The sequence below is a fragment of the Rhinoderma darwinii genome, chromosome 5 (assembly GCF_050947455.1).
Source record: "Rhinoderma darwinii isolate aRhiDar2 chromosome 5, aRhiDar2.hap1, whole genome shotgun sequence".
Taxonomy (NCBI): Eukaryota; Metazoa; Chordata; class Amphibia; order Anura; family Rhinodermatidae; genus Rhinoderma; species Rhinoderma darwinii.
The window spans coordinates 124,351,887-124,376,525 of NC_134691.1; the positions used below are offsets into that span (position 1 = coordinate 124,351,887).

Genomic DNA, 24,639 nt, shown 5'->3' on the forward strand with positions numbered 1-24,639 from the left:
ATCGATGTAGCACGTGCGCATTGTACAATGGCATCTGTATGATGTGCACGACCAGCTTCTTATACCGCACCCTCGATTTCCGCATGGCGCTGTAGAGCTTCAGGACTTGATATGACAAGTCCACCCCTCCCATGTACCTATTGTAGTCCAGGATGCAGTATGGATTGGGGGTCTCTGTACTGGTACCTCGTACAGGCACATGGGTACTGGTGTGGCCATGTATTGTCAATACAAGGACATCTCTTTTGTCCTTGACACACAATATGTTGTTGCTAGATTGTGCCCTGCTCTCACCCCTTCTGAGTGTTTGCCCAAGCAGAGTCTCAGGGAGGCTTCTCAGATTTTTTTCTAGCAGTGCCGCATGCCACAGTACTTCTGGAAGCGAGGCACTTGAAGAGTGGGACGCTGGTATAAAAATTAACCAGGTAGAGGTGGTAACCCTGGTCCAGCAGTGGGTGCACCAAATCCCACACAATTTTTGCATTAACTTCCAGTAAGGGGGGGGGGGGCATTCTGGGGGCTGAATACTGGTGTCCTTCCCTTCATATACTCTAAATTTGTAAGTATACCCTGATGCACTCTCGCACAGCTTATACATTTTCACGCCATACCTTGCCCTCTTACTAGGCAGGTACTGGCGGAATTGAAGCCTCCCTTTAAAACGTACCAGGGACTCATCCACAGAAATACACTTCTCGGGGGTGTATGCTTGGGCAAACCGGGCCCTGAAATGGTCTAATAGGGGTCTCAGTTTATACAAACGGTCAAAACTGGGGTCATCTCGGGGTGGGCACTGCTCATTATCAGCATAATGTAAGAAGCAAAGTATTGCCTCATAACGCATCCTGGACATGACCATGCGGTACATCGGGGAGTGGTATAAGAGGTCTGTACTTCAGTAGGTCCTAATGGATTGCTTTTTCAGAGGCCCCATGTTCAAGTGCAGTCCCCAGAACTTGCCCAACTTTGCTGCGTCTACAGGAGCCCACCTGTGGGATTGGGCATAAAATTATGTGGGGTTCTCTGTTATATACGGTTTGGCATATAAATTTGTCTGGGACACCATAAGCTCTATAAATTCATCCGCGAAAAAGATCTTGAAAAATTCCATCTCACTGAGCCCTGCTGTATTAAATTTTATCCCTGGGCTGCCCATGTACTCAGGGATTTGGGGCTCATAATTGTCTGGTGTGGTGGTCCAAATGGGGTCACTTCTCTCAGGGGTTTCAACTGTAGTGGTGGTCCTGGGGCATCTCCTAGGGGGTCTCTCCTTTTCATCACTGGATGAGGAGGTTGACAAATAAAATGGTCTCGCCATCCGACGAGTCTCTGTCAGAGGCAAGAAACGTATAGGACTCTTCGGCAAAAAATTACCTTTGGGACATCTTAGACACGTGTATTGTGTATACAGTAAAAAAATAAAAAATTAGAAAGTATGACAAGAACAATATAAAAGTATACTTCCCCAACTAGAAGCAATAGACTGCTAAAAAAAATTCTTTCTATAGAACGGGTGGACTTACCTGACACTAAACCTAACTAGGGCAAGGGTCTCGAAAACGAAACCTAACTAGATTTTATGTGAACTTCCCGGACACTAAACCAAACTACGGAGACTATTCCCTGACACTGAACCGAACTAGTTTATTCCAAGCTCCCCTGACGCTAAACCTAACTACAGTGACGGATTTCTGACACTAAATTCCCTGACGCTATATCAAACGATTTCCTGACACGAACAAACCCTAATACTAGCTGAGATGCTGCAGATAACTAAGTATCTAAACTTTTTTTTATATATATATATTTTTTAATTTTGTTTTTATAGAACTAGTAGACTTCCCTGACACTAAAGCCAACTAGGGCGAGGGTTCCTAACACTAAACCTAACTAGATTTTATGTGAACCTTCCCTGACACTAAACCAAACTACGGCAACGATTCCCTGACGCTAAACCTAACTACAGTGACACTAAATTCCCTGAGGCTATACCGAACGTTTCCCTGACACTAACAACTTATTTTATGTGAACTCTACAGTGATGGATCCCTAACGCTAAACCTAACTACGGTGACTCATTCCTGACGCTAAATTCACTGACGCTATACCTAACTACGCTTTTTGACGGTTCCCTGACACTAAATAACCCTAATACTAAACTAACTAGCTGTTAAACGAAACTTTAAAAAAATAAATAAATAGTTTTCATTATATTGTATAAAGAAAAAAAAAAAGAAAAATAATCCACAGGGACCAAGAAATGTGGCCCTGAAGACTCAAAAGTGGTCAGTGATAGAGATCACTGACCAAAAACGTGGGTAAGAAGGGGAACACAAGAAGAACACAATGACAGGAGTGGGCAGTGGATAAAAGTTGGTAAAAGCAAAAAAACCCTGATATTTTTGTTATTATTCTAAATCTGCTCTGACTGACTCTTCACAACCGCTCTCTACCACTAACTAACTCCAACAGAGAGCAGGTGCGGCCGGATCTGAGGTCAGACCAGGAAATTATGAATGCGATCGCTGCTATGGGCCGGTCGTCACTGACTAACCAATAGCAGCGATCGCGGAAGCGGGATTACTACAATTGGTCCCGACACACTGAGATGTGATAGCCTGCTGTCGGAAACAGCAGGCATCACAGCTCGATGAAACGCCGGGGAAAGATGGCGATGCATTTTCCCCAGGACGTACTATTCCGTCACTGATCGCTAACGATGTGCTCAGCACGATGGAATAGTACGTCGTAGAGCGCGAAGGGGTTAAAGGGTGAGTGGGGTGACTTTTTCAGGGCAAATGCTCCATATATTTTTATAAGACTGCTGTAGGGAACACATTTGTACAAAGGACAGGGTCTCTAGACTTAATGCAGTCGTTTTTTTGTGCGGCTACCCCGTACGTTTCCGGACATTCAAATTTTTATTTGATAAGGTTGATCTTATTTTATTAAGGTACACTGCTAGTGTAATGTTTGACACTTGGTTACGGACTTATTAACTAGTCCCGAGCCACTCCTGAGACTTAATTTATTTCTGTTTATTTTTACTGGATAAGAAGTTCTCCCAGTCAGTGGAATATTTTTGATATATTAGCTTTGAATGTTTTTGGATTTTGCTAATATATTGGTTGATAAAATAATTTACAAGCCCAAAATAGGTAAACAGTATTTAATAAATGTCATAGTTTACCTGATATTTTATCAGTAATTACCGCTATGTCATATGGGCATTTGAAGCACTCAACATGCAAACTAATCATACTGAGACACTCTGGGTTTCAGTATGTTCCATTGACTTTAATGGAGGGTGACCCAACCATAATCCCAGTTCTCAGATTTAGTTGGGTTCTCAGATCTAGTTGGGTTCTCAGATCCCAACCATTCTTTCTTATATGGCCATAAAAGTCTGTATCGCCCACCTGGATAACAGCATTGCCTTTCTACTGTACTTACCAAATATACAGTAGTTAGTTATGCAGGTAAAGGGGGAGCCTGTGATTTTATTACAGAATTAACATCCCTATTCATACTATCCATTAGAAGACCACAGGCTGGTATATAACCTTATTTTCAGGCTATACAGAAGAATGGAGCGGTCACAGAAAAATATTTCAATTATTTTCCTTTTTTTGATTCCCAGAAAACCCACCCCCACCCATAACCCAAAAGGAGGTGGAGGGAAGGGATAAAAAAAAAACAAAAAAAAAAAAAAACTATCTAACAGTAGCTTTTTTATTTATCACATTACACTATGGAGAAGTGGAAAAAAACCAAAAAACAATTCTCTAATATATTTCAACAAGTAGTTTAAACCGAAAGCAGCACTTTAATGCTTTACATAGTTTTTCTTCAAAAATCTTCCCTCTGGACTGATGATACCTTTCAGTGTTTTAAACTATTTAATACCAAGAAATTGAAAAGCAGATGTTCACTGTAGCTGATCCTACCATGAAAGGTCAGAAACAAGTCAATGACATTTAATTACCAACTAAATTAAAGTTACATTCTATATTCTGTGTGGACGGTTCCCTGGAGCATTGCGGAGAAGAACAGCACACACATCAGAGAACCATCACATCATTTATTTAAAAACAGAGCAGAACAACTGCAGATAACACGCTGAATGTAATGTGCCTAAATATATTACCAGTAACCGTTTCACAAAGGCTACCTATACGATGTGATCTGTGCATAGGAGGCCATTGGTATATTTTAGCATTTGTATTCTTTATCATTTGAAGTTGGTAAATAAAATTCAGTCTTCACATGTTAAATACACTATATATTGTTGTCCTTAATCTTTAGCATAAGAAATGAGAAGATGTAGAATAACTATATAAAGATGGAGTGTTTTAGAATACACTTTTAAAGACTGTATTTGAGGACTTATTGACTCTAGGCATTATAAAATAATTGGTGTTAAGATAAAAAAAAATCAAATGTACCCAGGCAGTAGAAGGACAGAAAGATCCATTACTATAATGATAATGGCAAACAGATGTCAAATAAGCAAGATAAATAATTCATTGCTTGCCACCTAATCTACATTACACAACAATACTTCATTACAATTAATACATAAACATCCACAAGGTCAAGAACTCAAATAACGCGAAGGCCTCATGCACACGACCGTAGTTTTCATCCATGCGCAAATACGGATCCATCGTAATTTACAGTCACCCGCAACTTATATGCATATACGGGACGGTGTCTGCAAATACAGTCCATAGTGCATCTATATATACGGATCCGCAAAAAAAACAGGGAGGAATCTTGGGTAATCCGCTGGTGCCGCATAGCAATACTTACGTAATTACGGACGGCTACGGATGCACATCAGTAACCGCCTAGAATTACGGAAGCTCCCATAGATTTCTATGGGGAATCCGTGCCGTAATTATGGACAAAAAAAATGGACGTTGGCTATAATTTGCGGATGCCTTCTACGTCACAGACACCCATCTATAAATATACGGAAAGGTGTCCGTGACCAATAGAAATAGATTGGTCCGCAATTTCATCTGTAATTACGGATGAAAACTACGGTCGTATGCATGGGGCCTTACTCCCAAGGTTACAATTTGTACTAACCTCGGGATCTCTGTCCACCCACAAGGGTATCAACCACTCTAAACCCAACCTTGATATGACTTGTTCTTCACTGCCATGGTCGTAAGGTAAAGACCAAAGTTTTACCCAGTCCTGTAAGACAGATAACAGTAGTTGTTTCATATATCATACGTACTATTATAGATTCATTCCTGTGAAAAAGATATATAGATTATGCAAATGATTTGTACTAGGACATGCATAAACAGAATTGCTTCTATTAATGTTCCACATCTGCTAGATTCATGAACTTAAAATGACCCAATAAGGATCCAATATGTCAAAATATATATGGCTGCGTAGACAATATTTACAAGGGGGAAAAAAAAAATCCAAATAAGGAACAAAACAAAGCTGTAGAACGTTGAAAAAGCAAAAAGTACGCCATAAGGCAGAATTAATTGGTATTTTGCTTCAGTGCCTCAAAGGAGATACAGTTTCAAACAGCCATCTGCACATAATCGGATAGGTAGGGAAGAGATTCTAAAGGATGAATATATTTTTGTAAACCACACTATTGAACCATTGTTGTCAACAAACATCCTTCTTCAGCTATCAGAAAAAAAAATTATATTTTCCACATGTGTTTAATTGCATGGTTAGCATAATAGTAGTGGTTGAAAGAAACCGCTTATTTCAGAACAGTACCCATGTTAAAAGCATTCGAGAACGAGGAAATTGCTGCAGCAAAGCGCAAACATTACATCAATAAAACAGGACAAACGAGAAAATGAATTCTTACATCTCGGCCACTTCACAGAAAATTCTTACCACACATCGCATGTACCAAAGAGTGCCGTTCCTTGCTTACCGTGTTCCTGGCTTCAGCTGTCATCTCATGGGACAAGTGAAGCAAGCACAATACTGTGCTCTTTGTGACACCTTTCCCCATATAGGAAAGAGCATTTCCTCCCCATTCGACATAAAAAGATGAGATGATCTGATAAGAGAAAAACAATTTCATGGTAGCTTGACTCAAGTCATCGCAGTACAAAATAAAATGGCACAATACCGCTTTAAACTATGTATACTTGAGTCTACTCAATACCTAGTATAAGTTAATAGTCAATACAGCGGACTGCATGGTTTAAAGGAAGCTTGGGTTTTGGTATGATGCTCACTAAACAGACCCCAAAACTGTCAAATCTGAGAGGGGGGGGGGGCTGTAGAATAACTTGTCACAGATACTCCACCCCACTGTGAGCCTCTCTCAGGAAACCGTGCAGCCTTGACTCTTAGGTACAGCCGCAGTCATTATACAGGGATCCGAATATAAAAGGAAAGCTACTAAAACACCACCACCTCTTTTCACGGAGAAACGCTTCCAACAAGGTACCAACTGAATTCAATTAGGTTTTCGTTTTTTTACCTCGGTTGTGCTCAGTTTGGCTCCGTTCCGTCAGGTTTCCATCTTTTTGTTTGAAACAATTGCATAATTTGCGGAGCCACTTTCTTCCATCCAAAATGACAGAAACTTGACTGAAGAGAGACTTCTGTTTTTTTGTTTTCTTTTACATGGATGTCAATGAATGACTGATTCATACAGAATGTGTTCCGTTTGTATTCGTTATTTATTCCATTTAACAGATTAGTTTTTTGTTATGCAAATCACTCACTACATCCAAATAAGGCAAAAAAAAAAAAAAAAGGAAATAAATAGAAGACAGACAGATCCTTAACCCCTTAAGGACGCAGCCTAGTTTTGGCCTTAAGGCTCAGAGCCCATTTTTCAAATCTGACATATTTCACTTTATGTGGTAATAACGTCGGAATGCTTAAACCTATCCAAGCGATTCTGAGATTGTTTTCTCGTGACACTTTGGGCTTCATGTTCGTGGTAAAATTTGGTCGATATATTCAGTCTTTATTTGTGAAAAATTGCAAAATTTAGAGAAAATTTACAAAAAATAGCATTTTTCAGAATTTAAATGCATCTGCTTGTAAAACAGACAGTTATACCACCCAAAATAGTTACTAGTTCACATTTCCCATATGTCTACTTTAGATTGGCATCGTTTTTTGAACATTATTTTATTTTTCTTGGACGTTACAAGGCTTAGAACATAAACAGCAATTTCTCATATTCTTAAGAAAATTTCAAAAGCCTTTTTTTTAAGGTACCTGTTCAGTTCTGAAGTGGCTTTGAGGGGCCTATGTATTAGAAACCCCCATAAAACACCCCATTTTAAAAACTAGACCCCTCAAAGTATTCAAAACAGCATATAGAAAGTTTTTTAACCCTTCAGGCATTTCACAGGAATTAAAGAAAAGTGGAAATGAAATTTGCAAATTTCATTTTTTCTGCTGAATTTCAATTTTATTAAATTTTTTTCTGTAACAGAGAAGGTTTTACTAGAGAAACACTACTAAATATGTATTGTCCAGATTCTGCAGTTTTTAGAAATGTCCTACATGTGGCCTACTGCGCTCGTGGACTAAAACACAAGCCCCAGAAGCAAAGAAGCACCTAGTGCATTTTGAGGCCTCTTTTTTATTAGAATATATTTTAGGCAGCATGCCAGGTTTGAAGAGGTGTTGAGGTATCAAAACAATGGAAATTACACCCCTCAAGGAATTCATTATTGGTTTTTGTTATCATTTTGACCGCACAGTTTTTTCACAGCACCTATTTGAATTGGGCTGTGAAATGAAAAAAAATGATATTTTTTCCAATAAGATGTCATTTTTGATCAAAATTTCTTATTTTCACAGGGAACAACATACCCCATTTTGTTGCCCAATTTGTCCTTAGTGCGGCAATACCCCATTTGTGGTGATAAACTGCCGTTTGGGCCCATGGGAGGGCTCAGAAGGAAAGGACCACCATTTGGCCTACTGGAGCTTTTCTGGTGCTAAGTCATGTATGCAGAAGCCCCTGAGGTACCAGTACAGTTGAAACCCCCGAGAAGTGACCCCATTTTAAAAACTACACCCTTAAGGCATTCATCTAGAGGTGTAGTGAGCATTTTGACGCCACAGGTACTGTGTAAAAGAATGCGCAGCAGATGGTGCAGAGTGAGATTTGCAATTTTATATATATATATGGCATGTCAGTGTCCTATATAGTGTGCCCAGCATGCGCCACCGGAGATATACACCCCTTAAATTGTAATGTGGGTTCTCCTGGGTACGGCAATACCCTACATGTGGCTGTTATCAGCTGCCTGGGCACACAGCAGGGCTCAGAAGGGAAAGATGAGGGGGGTAAGCTGTGCGGAGTGCATCAGGGTAAATAAAAAATCAAGGGATGTATGATACATTTTAAAACAATCTTTTATACAGATCCCTGGTTTTTCGGGACACGCGTCACATTGGTATATTGTGACTTTCCTTATCCCCCTCTTAAAGCAGACTCTGCACCTCTTTTGATTCTTTCCCTTTCCACCGGTTTGGGGAACTTCTCCTGGAAAGTGTTGCCCTGGTACGATGCGTGTGGCCTCGCTTCCAGAAGTACTGGGTGCCCCCCCTTCCTGGTCCCTAAAGATTAGATCTTGAAATTCCAGGAAAGTTCCCCTCTGGCCTGCACATCGACGTAGCACGTACGCATTGTACAAAGCCATCTGTATGATGTGCACGGCCAGCTTCTTATACCACACCGCATGGCGCTGTAGGGCTTCAGGACTTGATTTGACAAGTCCATCCCTCCCATGTACCTATTGTAGTCCAGGATGCAGTCTGGTTTGGGGGTGGCCTTTCCTTCATATATCCTAAACCTGTAGGTATACCCTGATGCACTCTCGCACAGCTTATACATCTTCACGCCATACCTTGCCCTCTTACCCGGCAGGTACTGGCGGAATTGAACCCTCCCTTTAAAATGTACCAGGGACTCCTCAATAGAAATACACTTCTCGGGGGTGTATACTTGGGAAAACCGGGCACTGAAACGGTCTAATAGGGGTCTCCGTTTATACAAACGGTCAAAACTGGGGTCATCTCTGGGTTGGCACGGCTCATTATCAGTATAATGTAAGAAGCGAAGTATTGCCTCATTTATTTATTTTTTTAGGTTCCAGTTCAGTTCTGAAGTTGCTTTGAGGGGCCCATATATTAGAAACCCCTATCAAACACCCCATTTTAGAAACTAGACCCCCTCAAAGTATTCACAACAGCATGTAGAAAGTTTATGAACCCTTTAGGTGTTTCACAGAAATTTAGAGCAAAGTAGAGGTGAAATTTACTTTTTTTTTTTTGTCAGAAAATCCTCTTTATACCATTTTTTTTTATAACACAAAAGGATTTATCAGAGAAACGCAACTCAATACTTATTGCCCAGATTCTGTAGTTTTGAGAAATATCCCACATGTGGCCCTAGTGCGGTAATGGGCTGAAGCACCGGCCTCCGAAGCAAAGGAGCACCTAGTGGATTTTGAGCCCTCTTTTTTATTAGGCACCATGTCCGGTTTGAAGAGGTCTTGTGGTGCCAAAACATTGGAAACCCCCCAAAAGTGACCCCATTTTGGAAACTAGACCCCTTGAGGAATCCATTGTAGTTTTCTTGGGGTGCATGTGGCTTTTTGATCAGTTTTTATTCTATTTTTAGGTGGCGTGGTGACTAAAAAACAGCAATTCTACTATTGTTTTTTTATTCAATTTTTTTTACAGCGTTCAACGTGCGCTATAAATGACTTATTCACTTTATTCTGCGTGGCGATACGATTACAGCGATACCAGATGTTTATAGTTTTTTTTTATGTCTTATGGCTTTTGCACAATAAAATACGTTTTGTAAACAATCATTCACTTTTTGTGTTACCTTATTCTAAGAGCCAGAACGTTTTTATTTTTCAATCAATAAAGCCGTGCGAGGACTTATTTTTTGCGTAACGAACTGTAGTTTCCATCAGTACCATTTTTAGGTACATGCGACTTTTTGATCTCTTTTTATTCCATTTTTTGGGAGGTGAAGTGACCAAACAATTGTTATTGTGGTACGGTTTATTATTATTTTTTTTTACGGCGTTCACCGTGCGGGATAAATAACAAAATAATTTTGTAGTTCAGGTCGTTACGGACGCGGCGATACCAATTATGTATAGTTTATTTGTTTGTTTATATATTTTTATTAATAATAAATGACTGATAAGGTAAAAAGGGGGATTTTTGCTTTTAATACCTTTAAAACTTTTATTTTCTTATTTTTACACAACTTTTTTTGACTTTTTTTTTACTTTATTACTTTGTCCCACTAGGGGACATGAGGGCAGGAGGCCCTGATCGCAATTCTAATACACTGCACTACATGCGTAGTGCAGTGTATTAGAACTGTCAGCTACTCACTGACAGCAAGCATAGTGGGTCCTGACGTTGTCAGGACCCACTAGGCTTCCGTCTATGGCATAGCCGGACGCCATTGTTTGGTGTCCAGTTGCCATAGTCACCATCGCCGGCCGCTATAGTGTAGCAGGCCGGCGATGGCGGATTAACCCCTAAGAAGCCGCGATCGCTATTGAACGCGGCTTCTGAGGGGTTAATCGGCGGGGGAGCTCCGCGATCGGTCCCGGCACATTGAGCAATGATAGTCTGCTGTCGGAAACAGCAGCTATCACAGCTCATGAACGCGCCCCGCGCGAACGGCGCCGTGTTTACTCCATGACATACTATTATGTCATGGAGCGCGAACGATGCACTTACCATGACATAATAGTATGTCCTGGAGCGTTAAGGGGTTAACCCTTTAGGGCCAGTTCACACCGAGTTTTTTTTGACACTTTTTGACGCGGAAACCGCGCCAAAAAACTGCGGAATATGCCTCCCATTGATTTCAAGCGGAGGCGTTTTTTTCCCATGATCGGAAACAAGCGGCTCGCGGGAAAAAGAAGGGACATGCCCTATCTTCGGGCGTTTACGTCTCTCACCTCCCATTGACAACAATGGGAGGCAGAGAAAGCGTATTTCGCAGTGTTTATTTACCCGCGGAACTCAATGGCCGCGGGGGCGAAAAACGGCACGCAGGCAGAGCAAAATCTGCCTCAAAATTCCAAACGGAATTTTGAGGCAGATTTTCTACCTGCAAAAAACTGTGATCCCAGCCTTGAGGCGGCAACCTGTTTTGGCCATGTGGGGACAGACAATTTTTTCAAATCTGAGTTACATAGTTAATTTATGTGGTAATAACTTTGGAATGCTTTTATTTATCCAAGCGATTCTGAGATTGTTTTCTCATGACACATTGTACTTTATGTTAATGGTGAATTTGGTCGATAAATTCAGTGTTTATGAAAAACACCAGAATTTAGAGAAAATTTGCAAAAATTAGCATTTTTCTAAATTTAAATGCATCTGCTTGTAAGATAGATCATAATACCACACAAAATAGTTACTAGTTCACACATTCCGTATGTCTACTTTAGGTTTGCTTCATTTTTTTGGAGGGCTTTTACAGGGCTTATAACTTAGGCCTCGTGCACACTTCCGACACGGTTTTCACGGCCGTTTTTGATGGATCCGTGTGTCCGTTTTATCGGCCGTGTGCACTCCGTGTTTCCATTTTCGTGAGCCGAGCATGGTACTGTCCAGGGTGCTGAAAGAGTTAAAGGGCTGCACTGATCGGCGGTAACTCTTTCAGCACCCTGGACAGTACCATGCTCGGCTCCAGCGATGACGTTTCATCCATGTCGCCGCTGCAGCCAATCACAGGCTGTAGTGGCGGTCACGCACGTCAGGATGACGTCAGAAGGCCGGCCTCCAGGGATGACGCTTCATGCCACGTTACCGCCTCTGCAGCCAATCACAGGCTGCAGCGGCCTCTGCAGCCAATCACAGGCTGCCGCGTCATTCTGGAAGGTCGGACTGGAGGAAGAAGAGGGACTCGTCACCAAGACAATGACTGGGTAAGTATGAACTGATTTTTATTTTAGTTTTAATCAGCAGCCTCTTTTCTCTATCAGTGATTGATAGAGACAAGTGGCTGCCGATTAGTGTAATATTTCTGTTATGTGTTACTGCCCGCTAGGCAACGGCTCCGTCAAACACGGACGGCACACGGAAGCCTTCCGTGTGCCTTCAGTTTTTTTGATGGCCCCATTGACTTGCATGGGCCTCACAGTCACGGAATCCCGGACCAAAAGTAGGACATGCTCTACTTTGGATCGGAACGGAGCAATGGGACCTTCAAAAAAACTGAAGTGTGCATGGCCCCATTGAAATGAATGGGTCAGTGTGCTAGCCGTCAGAAAAACGGCTGGCACCCTGAAGGAAAAAACTGAAGTGTGCATGGCCCCATTGAAATGAATGGGTCAGTGTGCTAGCCGTCAGAAAAACGGCTGGCACCCTGAAGGAAAAAACTGAAGTGGGCATGGGGCCTTAAGCAGCAATTTCTCACATTTTCCAGTACCTATCTTCTTTTAGGTACCAGTTCAGTTCTGAAGTGCCATTAATGGCCCTATATATTAGAAACACTCCATAAATAACCAGATTTTAAACTTATTTTAACTTTATTTTTGGAGAGAATTAAAAACAAGCAGCTATTCTAGCATTGATTTTCACGTTATAAATTTACGCCGTTTACTATGCAGCATAAATAACCTGTTACCTTTATTCTATGGGTCGACACAATTACTGGGAAACCAATTATAGAAAGGTTTTATATGTTTTCCTACGTTTGCACAATAAAAACCCTTTATCCCGCACCCGTTGACTTCAATGGGCACATAGGTGCGTGAAAGACATGCAGTGAGTTTCACGCAGTGGACTCTCGCTTTGTGAAAACTCACGTGTGAACGGCCCCATTGAAATCAATAGGTCCGTAGGCTGTGAACGATTTTCATGCGCAGCACACGGACGTTATTCACGCTCATGTGAATGGGCCCTTAAACTGACCTGCATGGCCTAATAGGCAGTTACAGGAGGCAGCCCTGGGGGCCTTTGTCAGGCCTCTGGCTGCCATGGTAACCCAACGGCGCCCAACAATTTTTGTGGGGGGTGCCGATGGGATGACAGAGGGAGCACCCTCCCTCTGTCAAACACATTAGGTGCCGCTGAAGCTATTTACAGCGGCATCTAATGGGTTAAACTGCCAGAATCGGAGAGCGCTATCTCCTGCATAAGATGGCCTTCGTCGTAAATGGGTTAAGCAAAGTAGAGGTAAAATTTGTTTTTTTTGCAGAAATTCATTTTTAATCCATTTCTTTCTGTGACACAAAGTTTTCCTAGAGAAATGAAACGCAATATGTACTGCCCAGATTCTATCGTTTTTAGAAATATCCCACGTGTGGCTCCAGTGTGCTATTTGACGCAAACAGATGCCTCAGAAATGAGGGAGCACGAAGTGGATTTCAGGGCCTTTTTATTAGAATATATTTTAGGCACCATGTCAGGTTTGAAGGTCTTGTGCGACACCCCCGAAAACTGACGAAACTACACCACTCATGGAATTCATCTATGGGTAGAGTGAGCATGCTGACCCCACAGGGCTTTTGCAGAATACACTTGTATTGGGACCTGAAAATATATTTTTTTTCAATAAAACAGACTTTTTTCATTTCCACAGAAAATTAAAGGAGAAAAAGCACCCCAACATTTGTAACGAAAATTCTCCAGAGTACGGAAATACCCCATATGTGGTCTAACTGCTGTTTGGACACACTGCAATGCTGAGAAGGGAAGGAGCGCCATTTGGAGCTCAAATTCTGCGGGAATGGCTTTTGTATGCCGTGTCGCATTTGCAAAGCCACTGCGTAACCAAAACAGTGTAAACCCCCCAAAAGTGACCGCTTCGGAAACTACACCCCCCAAAGAATCTATCTAGGGGTATAGTGAGCATTTAGACCCTACAGGCCTTTTGAATAATTAAAATATTTTTTTTTTCCAATAAACTGTTGCATTTTTTCATTTTCACAAGGGATAATGGAGAAAAAAACACCCTAACATTTGAAAAAGCAATTTCTCCCGAGTCCGGCAATACCCCATATGTGGCCATCAACTGCTGTTTGGACACAAGGCAGGGCTCAGAAAGGCAGGAGCGCTATTTGGCATGCAGGTTTTGCTGGATTGTTTTTTGTGCGCCATGTCGCATTTGCAGAGCCCCCGAGGTACCAGTACAGGGGAAACTCCTTAAAAGTGACTCCATTTTGGAAACTACTCCCCTCAGGGCATTCATCTAGGGGTGTAGTGAGCATTTTTACCCCACAGATTTGATTAGAATTAGGCAGTGAAAATCTACCATTTTTCTTTATTATCACAAGTAGTAATAGTAGAAAATACACGGAAGAAATTGAGTAAAAAATTGTGCAGAGTACAGCAATACCCCATATGTGGCCATCAACTGCTGTTTGGGCACATGGCAGGGCTCTGAAGGGAAGGAGCGTCATTTGGAGCGCAGATTTTACTGGATGTTCGGGTGCCATTTCGCATTTGCAAAACCCCTAAGGTATCAGAGTACAATGGAAATCCTCTAGAAGTGACCCCAATTTGGAAACTACGCCCCTCAAGGTATTTATCACTTGCTTGGACATAGGACAGGGTTTAGAAGTGAAAAAGCACAATTCCCGTTCGAGGACTATTTTGGTGATTTTTGCAGCATTGGCCCACAATTAGAGGGCTCTAAGGTCAAATAGTTAAACAAACCCCCATATAGTGACCCTTATTTTGAAAACTACACCCCTTAAAGGATTTTTAAGGGGTGTAGTGGGTATTTTGGCCAGACAGGTGTTTGTTTGTTTGTTTGTTTGTTTGTTTGTTTGTTTTAGAAATTAATGCACAGCGGATGGTGCAAAGTGAAAATTGCAAATTTTCCACTGATATGCCATTTTGGTGCACAATATGTTATGCCCAGTTTGTGCCACTGAAGACGAATACCTCAGACTGTTAAGCGGGTTCTCCCGGATACGGTAATGACAAATATGCTATATGCTGCTGTTTGGTCACACTGCAGCGCTTAGAACAGAGGGAGCACCATTTGGATTTTGGAGCGCAGATTTATCTTGGTAGTAGTTCGGTTTGGGATTTATGCTGCTATTTCAGTTATAATGTGGGGCATATGCAAGCTGTGCGGAGTACATCAGGGTATAATAAGGTGGTATAGTCATTCGGTAAATAAATAATCCAAAGATGTGTGGCCAGTGTCGCACTGATGAATGGTGCCCGATCTTACCTCCCTTTTTGAACATTGCACATTTTGTGCCGCTATATTCTGAGAGCGAGAACTTTATTTTTTGTGGTAGTTTTCATTGGTACCATTTTAAGGGACATGTGAATTTTTCATCACTTTTTATGCAAGCAAGGGGACTAAAAACCAGCAATTCTGACATTGTATTTTAGTCTTAATTTATTTTATTTTTTACAGTGTTCACCGTGTGCTATAAATGAAATTTTTACTTTATTCCGCAGGTTGATGCGATTAAAGCGATACCAAATGTATATCGTTTTTTTTAATGTGATACAGTGTTTATTCTTTGTGTCACCATATTTTAGGAGCCATCATTTTTTGTGTCACCATATTTTAAGAGCAATAATTATTTTTATATAAAAAAAAGCTGTGTAAGGGCTTGTTGTTTGCAGGACGGTTATAGTTTTTATTGATACTATTATGGGGTGCATGCGACTTTTGATCACTTTTTATGTTTTGGGAGGGGTAATGACCAAAAAACAGCAAATTTGGCTTTTTTTTTTACATTGTTCACCGTGTGGGAAAAAAAACATGATAGTACTATAAATTGGGTTGTTACGAACGCGGCGATGCCAAATATGTATACTTTTTAATACTTTTTTCCCTATAGTAAAAGGCTTATGGGAAAAAAGGCGGTTTTTGTTTTTTTAACTTGAAACTTATTTTTATTCTTGTGTACAACATTTTTATTCACTTTAACTTTTTTTTTAGACCCACTAGGGGACTTGAAGATCTGTATCACTAATCTCTATTCTAAACCATTGCATGATCTACATAGTGCAATGCATTAGAAACGGTCAGTGTCACTCTGAAACCAAACCTATTAAGCCCTGCCTCCTACAGGGACTAATGGGCCGTACTTGGCAGACCAGGAAGCCATTGTTAGGCCTCCGGTTGCCATAGCGACCGGGGGTGACGATCGGCTACAAACCACCTAGATGCAGCGGATACGTTTGACCAAAAGCGACCGTTGCATCTCAGGTTAACGACGGGGAACGGAGCTAGCTCCAGTCCCTGCCATTACAGCAAGGTATCAAATGTAACATAGGGCTGACACCCGCAGCTGATGGAGCGGAGCCTGCACCATCTGTATTGTGCTGACAGCAAGCCCATTATGCCGCTCCTCCTGCAGGGCCTAATAGACTTCCGTATTTAGCAGACTAGGAGACCCTGGTTAGGCCTACAGATGCCATAGGAACCATTGGCACCGCCGCGATCGCGTCAGAGGGTGCCGATTGGCTAACCACCACCTAGATGCCGAGGTCGCTTTTAACCACGGCATCTGAGGGGTTAAAGACATGGATCGGCACTAGCTCCAGTCCCTGCCGTTATAGCAGGGTGTCCGCTGTAATATACAGTTGACAATAGCTGGTGATGGCGCGGGCTGGCTCAGCTTCTAAACATACGTACATACGTTTCCGTTAAATTTGACGGATCCGTTAAAACTAAGGACCAGCACAGATAACCATTAAGGGACTGTTCACATCTGCATTGGAGGCGCCGTTAGGGGCCTCTGTCGCAGATCCAGCAGAAATTACCGGAAACAATAGCGCGACATGCTGTGCTAATGTTTCTGCTAAAGCAATGCAAAAACGACGGAACCCATTAAAGTGGTGTCCGTATTGCAACGGACCCATCGCATCTGGCATTCCCTTGTTCTGCTCCTCTGATGGAGCAGAACAAAGGAATGCCCTAACGCAGATGTGAACAAGGCCTAAGATACATTTTTGAGACGGTTTGTTTTACCTATTTGTACACATCTCCAATATAAATGCATAACCTTAAAGCTTTGAGAAATTCCCCAAAAATCTCCCCACATGTGCCATTAAAGTTTTGCCTTTTCAAAAGGATGCGATCATAGAGTCAAATAAAGTCATTAAACCGGTAAACACAATGCCTGTGATATATTAGTGAAGATTATTTCTTAGGTAACACCACTATAGTCCCATACCTCAAGAAGACTGGTCAGTGCTTTCACACATATTGTCATTGGTTCAGAAGATGAACAATGTGAGCTCCAACCAGGCAGTGATGTCACATGTACCATCCCTTTAAGAGTTCTTGCCAATGATGGAAGTCCATAAAAATGGGGAGCATCCGACACTTTTAAACAGTGAATCAACTGCAAGGAAAGTAGCGTCCGGAAGGATCCAGCAAGGGCTAAACACTTCCTGGAGAATAAAATTAGATCAAGAGGTAGAATAATCACAGGAAGAGACATTTTATTACTCATTGTATCTACCAGGTTTATACTTCTACAATGTTACTATATTGTGTTGAATATTTCAGACCAAAAATAAAAACATGCCAAAGAAACACATCTCATTATCTTGTTAGAATGAATGGAACGCTTTACATTTCAAAATACACATTTTACTCTTAATGGCCTGAGAGAAGCACTGGTAAACATTTTATACAGATGTAGCAAAATGTAACTTGACATTTAACATGGTAAATACACTGTACAGTAGATGTTCTGCAGCAAAAAAATGTTTGACGAGAGATCCATGTTACAGTTGGCCATTTAACAGTGCCAGTCACATGCACCTGAACAGTGCGAATCATGTGTCCAATTGTATAATTTGTTTTGCATAAACCTGTGGTATATGTAACTATATTATGTAATATATCTCATTATCAAAAAAGGTCAACTTAGTCCCCAAAAACCCATCTGCAGTTATACAGTAAACACAATAGGAATAGATAGAAAAATTAAGGTGATGCAGCTGCAATTTCTTGATGTGTATGAGGCAGGCCAAGAGGATAGCAGAAGTGGGGAGATATCGGATTGGATCAGAGTGTAGGAGTATCAAATCAGGAAGTGCCCACCTACTAGGTGGGCATAGAGAGAGCAAGATGCAGTTCCTAAAAAAATAAAGCAGTGGGATGGAAAAAGACAAAAAAGGTTACACCCACAATTTGTGGCTGCACTTAATATACATCTTCAACTGCATAGTGTATTTCTTTTAAATGATAGGCACACTGTAAAAGTGTCTCAGGAGCCTTAGGCCTTATTTACACGAGCGTGGCGCATCTCGGACGTGAAAAACTGTAGTTTTTCACATCCAAGGTGCATCCGTGCTCTGTGCTGCGGGGCGCAATGTCTCCCATCCCCAAAAGAGGAGTCTATGGAGGGATGCGTGACGCGTGAAAAAATAGGACATGTCATGGACCCTCCACACCGTCCGTTGAAACAACTGCTGCGTGAACGACCACATTGAATTACAAAGGTCCGTGAGACGGCCCGGATAGAAAAATGTACGTATGCACACACGTCACCATGCAGGCACCAGAGACCAGATTGCGCCATGCTGCCTGCAAAATAAATTGAATTTTACCATATTGGGGTTTCTGAGGTAATCGATAAGAGACATGAACAGAGGACTCATCTATTAGACAGAGAGAGGAGCAGTTAGAAAATGTGTCTCTCAATTTAGAGGATCTACATCTGTGCATTACTTGCACGGTGCATGGATTTCAACAGGTACTGTATAGTGCTCCTTCTCTGCAGTGCAATTGAACACTTGCTACTCTGTTCTTCATAGATTACAGCTGATCTCAGGAGGTCCGAGTAGACATTCTCTTCAACTTTGAGCCACTGACTTTTAAATGATAGCAGTCGGTAGAAAGCGAGCCCTCACGGAGTTGCCATATAAATGTTGAAGTTTGGAAACTTGCAGCACTGTTCGGTGTATGCAAGGTGCTGGGATTCCTGCCTGATTTAATAGTATGTGACCAAGTGCTTGTGTACTTTGTGTCATTGCAAAGCTGAGCATTCATCCACCTAGGTGTGTGTGGCCATTGGTCAGTGTGTTGAACTTGTGATTTCCCTCTCCTATATGACGTAGTCCCGCTTGCATTAAAAGATTATTGGAAAACTATTTTTGTTATGTTATACGCAGCAATATTCGGTAGATATTGGCTGTAGATCTGTAGATGGGCTACTAAAAAACTCCATACAGATTAAACAGGAGCGGCTCATTGGTCAGACAGACATGGGGCCCAATAACTATATTTTGAGAGGAGTCCCATGATATTTAATAAATTATTTTAGGCAATAAACTGCAACGATGCACCGGTCCCACATGTAGGGTTAATCACTAAACACTTAGCAACAAGAACAGGAAAATTTCTTAAGTCAGCAAATAAATAATAAGACACAGCTGGTCACTGACCAGTAATCAAAATGGCAATATTTCTAAAAATCTATAGCGTATAACAAGCCTTAAAATAACGTAAGAAAATAACATATTTTAGCAAACATACATAAATCACAAACCTGAACGGAACACCAGTAGTCATTTTACGGTTAAATTAACAGCCAAATTCTGATGTTAGACTAATATGAAGCCGATACACCGAGATGGAAACACATCTGTTTAATGATGTACAGAGATCTGTATTCCAGTCTATTCTCTGCAGCAAACAAAGCTGCAGCCAAATTGTAATGTCTGTTATGAAGCATAAATTACATTCAAGTCATACATTACTTTACTCTGTACAAAGCCTCGTATAGTGTAAAAGAATTATAGGTTTCTAAAGAACCTTTCCAGTGACCTTACACCAGTGACATGTTCCCCCAGTGACAGAACATTATACAACATGCTCCCTATACACAATCCATGGTAGAAATTCTTTATGACTGCAACAGATGGGCTGATCCTGTTGATCAAATGCCAGATTTGTTGTCCAATTTGGCAATAAGTGGAGGTGGAAAAACAAAGAGAGAAAACGGGATGAGATCTGGCAGGCTGACACACTGGCAGAATCAAATAATCTTACCAGCCTACTGGTTTTATGCAGTTGTTTTATCAGACTATTAGTTTAAAAAAGACACAAAAAAAAATCCTAGGTACGTAGATCAAATAAATATACACTATATGAATATACACTATGATCAAAAGGATGTGGACATCTAATTATGGAGCTCAGGTGTTTCAGCCACACACATTGCAAAGCGGTATGTAAAATCACACACATAGCCATTCAATCCCCATAGGCAAATATTGCTAGCAGTACGGGCCATATTGAAGAGTTCAGTGACTTAAAATGTGGCACTGGAAGAAGCAGCAATGACGTCAGCATTCCAAAAAAGCACATCATTTTATTGACCCATAGTACAGACACCAGTAAATGTGGCACTGTCATAGGATGCCTCTTCTGCAACTGTAATGGTTATTATTGTGAAGTGAAAGCGTGTAAGAGGAAAATCAGCTCATCCACAAAGTGAAAGACCACACAAACTCACAGAGCAAGGCTGCCGAGTGGAGAAACAGGTTGCGTGTAAAAACTGGCTTTCCCCTGTTGCATCAGTCACTACAGAGTTCCAAATTGCCTCTGAAAGTGACATCAGTACAAGAACTGTGCGTAGGGAGATTCATGAAATAAGTTTCCATGGTCTTCGTGCAGCTGCACACAAGACTAAGATCACCATGAACAAGTCAAGTGTCGGCTGGAGGAGTGAAAAGCATGCCGCCATTGGACATGTTCTCAGGAGTAATGAATCCCATTTTACTGTATAGCAGTCTGATGGACGAATCTGGGTTTGGCGGATGCCAGGGAACGCTACTTACAGAAATGCAGAGTGCCCAGGCTCGGATTGACCCAACCGGGAGCCAGTGAATTCCCTAGTAGGCCCATAAACCAAGAAGTGCACCTCTTTGTGTAGTCAAAGCCCGCCCCTCCAAGCCTACACTGTGCTCTCGCCACAGCCTCGCTCTCGGTCGCCTATGCATCCATATAGTAACTGAGTAGTTTATTTAATAAACTACCCAGTCTTTTATTTAGATGCATAGCTGGTCATGATAACCTCTGGTAAGTAGGGCACTTCTTCTTTCATGAGCACAACCTCCTAGCTCACAGGCACAGTAGCACCATGGACAGAAGGTGCTTGAGCGGCAGTTGGTGCTTTATAGTACAGCAGGGAGCCATCTGCTTCCTGCTCCACCATTCACTCCACCGGCGGCTTGGCACGCCACCAACTGTACATGCTGGAAGAAGCCTGTAGACTACTGCTCTGTTCGTTGTGGGAATGGGTCTTGGTGAATATACATTTTATTATTCTAAAGTGCACTAAGGGTGCACCAATTCTGTGGGGGACACCATTACACTGCTTGAAACACTAAGGGGACATGATTTCCTGGTGGGGGAAACTAAAGAGACCCATTACATCAATACTGTGAGGGGATAATAAAGAGGGTAAGGGGTACTATTACTGTGCGGGGGCCCTTTTACTGTCTGGGGCTAAAGGGAAGAACAATTGATATGAAGGGGGCACTATTACTGTAGAAGGCTAAAGGAAGGCACTATTACAGTGGGGGGCATTATTACATTGTGAGGGCATTAAGGGAGCACTAAATCTGCATGGGACACAAAAGGAGGGCACTATTACTGGTTGGAGGAAATAACTTACTGTGTGGGGTACAAAAAGAGGTACGGATACTGTGTGTTGCTAAATGGGAGCACCATTACTATGTAAGGGCACTATAACTCTAGGGCTACAGGGGGGCACTACTACAGTGTGGGGAGCACTATTACAGTGGGGGCATTATTACACCGTCAGCACTAAGGGGTACTATGAATATGTGGGACACTATTACTGTGTGGGAGGGACTAAGGGGGCACTATCACTGTGTCTGCAACAAAGGGAGGTACTATTACTGTGTGGGGGCACTATTACTATATACGGCACTAAGGAGCACTTAAGGGGGCTCTATCAGTTAGCCATTATAACTTTTAGCGGCACTATCTGTGTGGCACTATTTTTGCAGCTGGAGAGCCATGTTGACAGGACAGTAGGATGGAAAGGATGTGCTGGAAAAGCAAAAAGCCAAGCACATCTGAGCAGCAAACTCTGCAGAAACAAGTTGTGTCCGAATTTTTTTTTGGGTCAGATGGAGAATAAAAGGTAAAGCAAACGACTCCAATCAGAGAAGACGTCACCTATGAGCCACTGGATATTACTGTACTGTAATCACTTACATGGTCTGCAGTGCATCAGGGTAGAACTGAATCTTCTACTATATGGTCACCGTATTGTGGTAATATTGGTCTTTATGGTAGTTATATGTCATAGTGGTGTGGAGGTATTAGCTAGTTATACTATTATATGTGCACATTACATATATATGGTTTTGACAGGGAATATTATTTGGAGGCTGGACTGGTGTATCTATGGACGTAGGTTCAATCAGCACTAACTGCACACAAACATATTTTTGCGGCCGCAATTCACCCGCATATCTGAGGGTGAATTGCGGCCCCATTCATTGTAATGGGCCCATGCACACGACTGTGGTTTCCACGGTCCGTGCATTACCCAGGAGCCTGGACCGCAAAAAGAAAGGACATGTCCTATTACGGACGTGTTTTGCGGTCCAAGCTCATAGAAATGAATGCAGGCGGCCATGTGCACAGCACGAGATTTGTGGGTGGCCGCGGGTGACACTCCGCGGCCGTCCACGCCGCAAGTAACGGCCTGTGCACACCACTACGGTCGTGTGGGTGAGGCCTTAGCTGCAGACGATAGAGAGAAACAATGCTGGTCTCCCTCCCTCTCCCTGTCGTGGCTTGGAACTTATAGGCAGCGTGTTTTAGTCAATAGGTTTGGGAGCCAAGTGGGCTTCTTTAAACTGCTAATCGATTTTATTGTGCTAGCCCAGCAGCTTTAAATTTGATTAGGACGACAAGAAAGAATGCTCAACAGAATTGAAATTGTTAGGTGAGAGGGCAGGGACAAAATGCCCAAAAGCATTACATTTGATTGGGGGAGGGGCATGAAATGGATGCACAGCAGCATTGGAGAGGGGAAAAGCATGGATGCTAGCAACACAATGAAAAGCGAGGGGAACAAAGACCCTTCAACTATAGTAACGTCAGTAAGGAAAGTATTGACTTTTTAATTAAATGTAAACATGAAAAAGGTTAATTATTTTTAGATTTGTGATTATAGCGGCAGATTTACAGCTTTTCTGACGCAAAAATCGCAACAAATGTGCAATTTTTCCACCTTATAAATTGACATGCTGCGAAAACAAAATCCCCACTAAAGGTCAACTTATGCAGTGTTTTCGCATCTGATTTTTTCCGTTCATAAATCCGGAAGGAAAATGCAGCAATTCTGTCTTGTGTGAAAATAGCATAACAGAAAAAAAGGAGATCTGACCTCTATAAAGATGAATAAGAAATCACTCAGCACAGAATTATGGACTGATAGGTACACTTCAAGCTCGGCCAAACCTCGGTCAATTTCTGCCCTTGGTCTAGTAGCGGTGGACAAGATTTTAACAAAAAAGCACACGAAAAAAAATTCGATAAACCCACAATGTGTAAATGCACCCTCTCTCTAATATCCTGACAGTCAGACATTACTCAGTTCTTCAATTAAAATATGATCCCCCAATGTGCTGACAGAGAAAAGAATGGGAGAAGGAGCTTGACAGCCGTGATGCCATGCCAGTCCCAATTTAAAGCTGTAATGTTAAGCAGACTTTCTAATATTTTTATACATTTAGATAAAGAGCGTCTAAGTTTCCCAATCTGCATTTACTTAGCAATTTTTTGATAAAAATTAATCATTTATGAAAATTTAAAGGGATTCTAAAATGTTGGTTCAATAAAAATATATTACCGTATACGGGTCAAAATTATGCTTATTCAGTTCAGATACTGTAGTTACATAGTACGGATGAAAAAAAGTCACGTCCATCAAATTAAACCAATGGATGGGAAAAAGGGAAGGAAAGAAACAAAATTTCTACACATTGACATAGAAGCGGATATTTTTTCGTTCTAGGAAATTATCTAAGCCTTTTTTAAAGCCATCTACTGTTCCTGCTGTGACCAGCTCCTGCGGTAGGATATTCCACAGATTCACAGTAAAGAAGGCTTGTCGTCTCTGCAGATTGAACTTTTTTTGCTCCAGACGAATGGAGTGTCCCCTTGTGAAATCCTGTTTCATGTAAAACCCACTAAAAAAAATTTTTTTTGTATGTGCCATTCATAGATTTATATAAGTTAATCATGTCCCCCTTTAGTCGTCTCTTTTCAAGGCTAAAAAGGTTTAATTATTTTAATCTTTCCTCATAACTTAGATTCTCCATGCCCCTTATCAGCTTTGTTGCTCTTCCTGGTATTTTTTTATCCAACTCCAGGGCATCCTTTCTATGAACTGGAGCCCAGAACTGAATATTCTAGATGAGGCCTCACTAATGCTTTGTAAAGCAGTAATATTATATTCCTGTCTCACAAGTCCATGCCTCTTTTAATACATGACAATTTCTTGCTGGCCTTTGAAGCAGCTGATTGATATTGCATGCTGTTATTTAGTTTATGATCTAGAAGTACACCCAGATCCTTCTCAAGAAGTGACTCCACCAGTGTAGCTCCCCCCAGGACATATGATGCATGCAGATTGTTGG

The 24,639-nt window shown here is 41.6% G+C and overlaps 1 protein-coding gene across 1 annotated transcript in view; it reads right to left on the reverse strand.

Moving 5' to 3' along the window:
- The window catches only part of RTTN (rotatin), a 246,053-nt gene that overhangs the window by 84,386 nt on the left and 137,028 nt on the right, over positions 1-24,639 (reverse strand). The window contains exons 29-31 of the mRNA XM_075826473.1: positions 17,172-17,391; positions 5,924-6,052; positions 5,095-5,205 (exon numbers count right to left, since the gene is read on the reverse strand). Coding sequence (XP_075682588.1) covers positions 5,095-5,205; positions 5,924-6,052; positions 17,172-17,391 — 460 coding nt within the window. The remainder of the gene's footprint in view (positions 1-5,094; positions 5,206-5,923; positions 6,053-17,171; positions 17,392-24,639) is intronic.